The sequence below is a fragment of the Micropterus dolomieu genome, linkage group LG08, assembly GCF_021292245.1.
Source record: "Micropterus dolomieu isolate WLL.071019.BEF.003 ecotype Adirondacks linkage group LG08, ASM2129224v1, whole genome shotgun sequence".
In the NCBI taxonomy this organism is placed as follows: Eukaryota; Metazoa; Chordata; class Actinopteri; order Centrarchiformes; family Centrarchidae; genus Micropterus; species Micropterus dolomieu.
In genome coordinates this window covers 18,214,584-18,221,502 of record NC_060157.1, presented here as the reverse complement: position 1 = coordinate 18,221,502, position 6,919 = coordinate 18,214,584, and the positions used below count along the sequence as shown (strand labels likewise).

General features: G+C 44.2%; 1 protein-coding gene across 1 annotated transcript; it reads left to right on the top strand.

The window, feature by feature from the left end:
* The first annotated feature begins 1,732 nt into the window (after positions 1-1,732).
* LOC123975336 (cbp/p300-interacting transactivator 3-like) lies at positions 1,733-5,711 on the top strand. The gene is made up of 2 exons (XM_046056741.1): positions 1,733-1,912; positions 3,880-5,711. The coding sequence occupies exons 1-2, from the start codon at positions 1,748-1,750 to the stop codon at positions 4,651-4,653; spliced, it is 939 nt and encodes a 312-aa protein (XP_045912697.1). The 5' UTR covers positions 1,733-1,747; the 3' UTR covers positions 4,654-5,711.
* The last annotated feature ends 1,208 nt before the right edge of the window (positions 5,712-6,919 follow it).

Below are 6,919 nucleotides of genomic sequence, written 5' to 3'. Positions count from 1 at the left end.
GAAGTGTCTCTTAAAATGGTGAATAATTTTTTTGAGTCACAACACCTGCAAAATGACTCATTTCACTACCATAATTTGAATCATTCGGCCTAATAACATTAAGAAAGTCTAGAAGAGCTGCCCGAGTAAATCATTTTATCCCCATTCAAGCTAGCAGAGGGTGGGGTGTGGTTAGCTCAGTTTTTTAGAGCATGCACCCCATGTGTGCTGAGTCCTTATCGTAGAGTTCCATGTTCGAGTCCAGTCCATGACCCTTTGCTGCATGTAATCCCCTCACTCCCTGATAACCTGTCTTTTCTGAAAAAAAGTTACAAACCTCAAGGCAGTAGTGTGCTTGCTCCTGTGGGCCTGCACAATGCGGAAGATCCAGGTAATTTATACCCGGAAGTCAAACTTTTTTTGTGGCAATTTAGTCTTACTTCCAGTTTGTCCCAACTGTGGAACTGTGACTAATAATCCCCTTGATCACCATTATAAAAGTCTGCAAAGCTGTTGATCGACACCTTCACCTGCAGACACTCTTTGTATTATGTAAATTTAATCCACAAAGGTTTACTATGTGTAAAAACCTACCCACAACCTATAGACAAGCAATTTTAGAGGTGATTTTATTGCAAATGAATTCAACGTTTTATTTTCTTTCAAAATAACAAAGATAACAAAAATTTGATGCTGGCAACATTTTTCCTAATCCTAATCTCTTTTCCTTACCACAAATTTGAAAAACCCATGGTGTGATCTTAAAATTTTTATCAATTTACTGAATTCTAAATAATCTCTGTCACTGCACAAGCCCACTAGGGTTTAGGCCTCTAGTGGGCTTGTGCAGTCCTGTCTTATGAATTTATAGTAGGTTTTGCCTAATATGAAGGGACTGCTATGTGGATCATGTTCACTGACAGTTGCTTGTTCATATCCATAAGGTTTTTCCTATATACCTGTTTGGATTTTTGTACAAAGGTACAATCACTTTACAATTCCACCCTACAAATATTCACTCCATCTCTTATTCACAACAACTGAACCCAGCAAGAGATTTCGCTAAATATATACAATAAAAACGTCTATCTTGCTTTAGGCTACTTGATATAAGCAGATATTGTAAGGCAAACAAATGAAATACATTGACAGAAAACTCTGCAGACAGGTTTATTTATGTTGATGAAAAAACATAATGTGGCCAGCATCAAGTGTCTTTAAAAAATGTAGATGTAACTTGATGTTCACAACTTTATGTTACATATGTTGTGGAAACAAGGAAAGCTTGCAAGGAAGTCAAGGAAATGCCATTCTGGTGTGAATAATGTATTCTTGTCATTTATTGTTGAATAAATCATAAAATGATCATTTGTAATTGCTCTGATCCAGACAGCAACGTACATTCTACACACATCCACCCCAGTGAGATGCTGTAAAACACCATGTTAAAAGGATGTGGTTCTGTGCCTGCAGCCCGAAGAATCCTACCCCGCTGCTTCTTAAACAGAAAGCTTTCACTTAAGAGAGAGGGGATCATTACGTTAGTGAGTGTAAGGGTAATGAAGGCAGGCGGCAGTGAAAAGTTTCCAGGACGCACAGCGCGCCGCTGCTGAGCGGTGCTCTGCTGCTCCGGTGGATCAGTGGAGGTAGTTAGCGAATGTTTCTTTGCACAGTGATTAAGGGGGAGGACCAATGGCAACAAAGGAGACGGAGAGGACGGTAGCTCCTCCTCTCCCTATCTCTCTATCCCTCTCTCTGTGCTTTATAGATGCATATAATCCCTGAGTTGACCCAGAAAACAAACTCCTCTGACTGTCGAGTCGCCGCAGAGTTTGTATCCGCCGCAGGGCTGCATGTAGCCGGAGCATCAGCTGGAGAAACAACCCCGGCACTGATCCAACTTCTCCGTACGGATTCCACATTAATACATCGGGTAGGTGTCGTCTTCTGTTACTGCTTAAACAGGTAGAGAGTCAGCACTTTCCTTTTGTACTGCTGAGTATTTCACAATTTGTCCACCGGATAAAATCAGGCTGATCAGATCTGGCTACAGGCTGTGAAATCAGCCCTATTTCACCTTGACTCTTTGTTTACTTGCAGCGTTATTGCCTAGGCTATTACGTTTGTTGCGGTTTAATGAAATCGAATAATGTCAAATAGTCCACATGCACAGTCCTCGGGGGGGAGGAAAAAAAAGAGGTTTCATGCTTGTGTAATAATGCCAGCAGTTATTATCCTCCCTCAGACTATCTATTTACAAAGTGGCATTTGGTTTAAATGATAATCCAGATCTGCAAAGACTAGGCTATAATTAGGTAACACAAGAGCAGAATATTCCAAGGACGATTTAGGCTATTGAGGAAAGTGTCTTGTTTTATCAGCACTAAAAGGACTGAATTACAGGCAGCTGGGGGCACCACTAGAGTTCATTTCGGGGGGATTTTAAAGGCTGAAATGTCTTTGTTTTTCACAGACAGAAGGGGGCATTCATCACATCGCCCGCTCTGGATCTGTTTTTATGATCACCCCCTTTAGAGGGCAGGTTATAAAATAATGTCATCAAGTTTAACAAGCCAATCAGTTGAAAGCAAATTACAGTATCAGAATCATCGGGGTCTGTTTGTCATCTGTTGGTAATCTTAATTGAAGATCTTTTGTAATGGCTGTGTGAAGACAGAGGCTGTGTGCTGAGGGGGAGAGGTGTGTGTGGTCTGGGGAAGCATTCCTCTGCCTCCTTTTGACTGCAAGGGTATTGCTGCCCTCCCTCGTCGGTGTGATAGCCAGTGGTAATTCACTGATGGGGTAATTGTGGAGATTTTGGAGATATTTTGTTTTTTAAGTTGACACTTTCTATGTGACTGGCAGTGTTAAAATAAAGACAGAGAAACTGTAGGGGAGTAGTTTCAACAGAGACAGGACTTGTTCTCAGTGAAGGTTTTAATTGTAATGTTTTGAATTGGCACTCCAATGAGTAGTAGTAGTAATGCACTTCTATAAAACTGGTGGACTCACAAGAGACAGACCAAAAAAAAAGAATGGGGAAATTAAAGCTGTGGAGACTGAGATATCCTGACTTCTAGTCTCTAGTATGGGTCAAAATCTATTCCATTTCCCATCATGCAAGTGGATAGCGTTTCTTGTGTGAGACCCTGCCTCCTTCTTATACGCTCACTTCTTTCAACCCCACACCTCCAGTTTGGAATGAAGATAAGTGGACATTTTTTAAGACTGAAATGTAATCAGGGTTGTCTCGGATTGATAGCAGGCTAAATTACTTGTCTTGAGTAATAACAGTTAGGGACAGAGTGAAAAGTATCTCTGCGAAGTGGTCTGCGCTCTCTGCTTGTGTTCATTGATGCAACCACGAGAGCCGACTTTGTTCAGTTTGTCTGTAACCTGTCAGGTAGCGAGCTAGCTGAACATAAATATCAGGGTAATGCTCAAGAAACACAGGGGGGAAGATGAATTAGTTTTATTAAAGAGGACATCTGTTCTCCACTCAGTTGAATCATCTTGCACTTTGAATATGTATAATGATGACAACCTTGTAGGTGCTTAGCTGTCTTATAGGCCTACACGAAGTTCAGAAAAATATGTTTAAGGCTTTCTCTGTTTTGGAGAGAAGAAAACAGAAAATATTCTAATAGTGAACAAGCTTGAACATTATTTTTATTACTTTCTTGGCCATATTGCCCAGCTCTGCCTCTAGGTTATCGTCCTTAGAACTTTAGAAAGCTCCCTCCAGAGCCACAAGATATTACACAACAGTTTTTACCGGGTGAGCAGCGCTCCTTGTGATGAGTAAACTGAATGTCATGTGCAAAGTGGTGGAGTTGGGTTGAAATGACTGTGGGTTGTATAAAAACTCTAATTTGATGTGTTCACAAATCTGTTTTTCAGGGTGACAGAGCAGCCATGGCCGAACACATGATGATGCCCATGACCCACGGCTTCAGAATGGGCATGAATGGGCCTCCACAGCACAACGGTCAGCCCGGCCTGCGCAGCCTGCCCAACGGCCAGGTGATGCACTACGGCAGGAACCCTCAGAACAACATGGAGGCGGCCATGAGACAGCGGCCGGTCATGGTGGGACCTGGAGGGATGGCCGGCCCCATGAACGGAGCCCCCATGGCCAACCACCACCACCACCAGATGATGTCTGGGAACATGATGTACAATGGCCAGGTCCCGCAGCAGCAGCACCACCACATGCACCCCCAGCAGCAGCAGCAACAGCAGCAGCAGCAACAGCAGCAACAGCAGCAGCAGCAGCAGCAGCAGCAGCAGCAGCAGCAGCAGGGTGGACACCTACAGCAGTACCACCCTGGTACCCTCACCTCTCAGCAGCTCATGGCCAGCATGCACCTGCAGAAACTCAACACTCAGTACCATGGACACCCGCTGGGCTCAGCCAATGGCCACCACTTGCCCAATGGCGCTCAGTACCGGGTGGGGCCGGCCCAGCTCTCAAGCATGCAGCACATCGGTGGCCCTTTGGGGCCAAATGGCATGGACATGGATCTGATCGACGAGGAAGTTCTGACTTCACTAGTGCTGGAGTTTGGGCTGGACCGTGTTCAGGAGCTACCTGAGCTCTTCCTGGGACAGAATGAGTTTGACTTCATATCGGACTTTGTGTGCAAACAGCAGCCGAGCACGGTGAGCTGTTGAGCGAAGCGGCCGGAAGCTGGTTGGGTTTGTTTGGACTGGACACCCCAAAGAATGACTGAGCGGTCACAGTAGCACAGCGAGAGGAGACAATCTCTCTGTTCTGTTTGGGTGTTTCTGTGTCTGTGTGTTTGACAGTGTCTAGTACACCTTCACACTGACCTGCCTGCAAGTTGATGAAGAAATTTGATGAGAGAAAATGCAACAGCTGCACCGGCGTTCTCTTCTTTGAGCCGGTGCCAGTCAGATCTGCCGTCTTTGGCCAAACCGAGGCATCCTGGTGCAGCGGGCTCTGTCTGTACGCATCTGGCCCTCAGCACATGTGCCTGCAGTGTTGGGATAATTGTAAACTTGTAAACACAATGGGGAAGACTACTGAAAAGACTGCCCATCTGGGTCTGCTAGATTCTGTGGCATCTCTAAATGTATTTTATCTCTGAGGAAACCTTCAAATAGTAGCAGACGTTTTACAAATTTATAAAAGGTAGTCTTCTGAATCTGTTTATACAATGATGAAGGGATTAAAAACTGCTCCCCCCCCCCCCGACAATTTATGTGTATATTGAAGGCTGGCTCTTCAAAAAACGTTCCTAAAAAATGTTACATATTTCCTTGAAGAGCAGGTGAGTGAGGTTGTGCAGCATTCCTGGGTGATGTGATGGGGTTTATCTCGGGTTGGTCGGGTGAAATGATCCTTTCAGTGTCATTTACCTGACTCCGATAAAATCTGCAATCATTAAATGTATCGCATCTGTTCACTGCTAACTAACTGTAATTGATTCATTGGCAAAGTAGCGCATTGCTTAGAGTGTTGGCTCAATCAAAGCGTTCATCTGTATAAAACGGCTCGGAAGTCTCTCTGCTCCAAGTCAGTCAGACATTTAGGAGCTTGTTGCAGGCAAATCTTGGGTTACTGCTTAGTAGAATTAGGGAGCGAAAACACCATAACTGTCGCAAGACCCTAGCCGAACAAAAAAAAGCAGTCATCAGTGGTTGAAGGTGTTGGGCACAGATCTGAGGTGTAGGACTGGTATAAAAAAAAGACGTGCGTGATTGCAAAATTTGCCTCTGTGTGTTATTTGTGTATGTCTCTGTGTGGTCAGTACAGTGAGGCATTTAAAACCCATTGAATGGCCTCCTCCTCCCTAAAACCATGGCCCTGTGTGCTGAAGGTGACTGGGGGCTGCGCGGGGAGAGAGATTTTGATGTGTGGACACAATGTGTGGACACAACACTCCCCGGCAGCATTTAGTTTAATCATTATTTAAAGCTGCCGCTACCTGTGGCATTGATTTTATACGGCAGTAGGAGCGAGCGAGGAGCACAAAGCGTGCAAAGTTGTTGTTTTTTGCCATAGATTAGCTTACTCTGCTGCTCTGCCACTGATTAGATTTAAATTACATGTTCTCACACGCTTGTCTTAATTGAGGTTGGCTTGCACATTCTCCAGTGACTCAATAATTATAAAACGGACATGTTCTGTGGCGCTTTCTTTTTTTGCGCATTTGGTAATTAGTTTTTTTGTCAAAGTTGCTGCTTTGCCGCTGCAGGCTGGTTGAGGGAGAACTTCCTGCACTTGTAAGGCTATTTGTGGAACTGTCAGAGGGGTCACGGCTGTGCTGGTGCACTGTGTTAATCTGTTCCAATACAACTGTGCTGCTGTCCCTGTCTCTCTGGAGATCTGCCATCTCCAAGCTCTGGAGTCAAACAATGGGCATTGAAACACTGTCGTAAAGGCAGAAAAGTGCTGGAGAGGTTCCGCTCTGTTTCACTTTCTGCCTGGCAAACTGCAGCCAGACAAACTCACAACCTCGCAGTTAAAATGGATATTCTTCTGGCCTTAGTGAAACAGTGGCCTCTGATTACTGCTATATCAATAAGTGCAGCCTTCTTGTGTATTGTATCTTTGTACTGTAGACTAGAGGTGAAGTTGATCTAGACACATTTAAGGTACTTTCGAAAAACTGTCAGATGTAGATGTAAATCAGTGGCTGATTTTGATGTATTGACAAGAAATTATATCCGACCTTTTTACAAACGAGTGTGTAGATACAGAATGAGTGTCCCAGTGGTTTTGCAGGTGCAGGGCCTGAAGCTTTAAGACCAAGTAGACTGCATGTTAAAGTGTGATGGATGCCACCACTTTCCCACAGAGCAGCTGAGAATGTACAGTACAACACATTGTGGGAACTTGTCTTAAGATGGTAGATAAACGTGTGAGATTGTACTCCTTGTTCCAAAATTACACATCATTCATTTGGGTACCCCA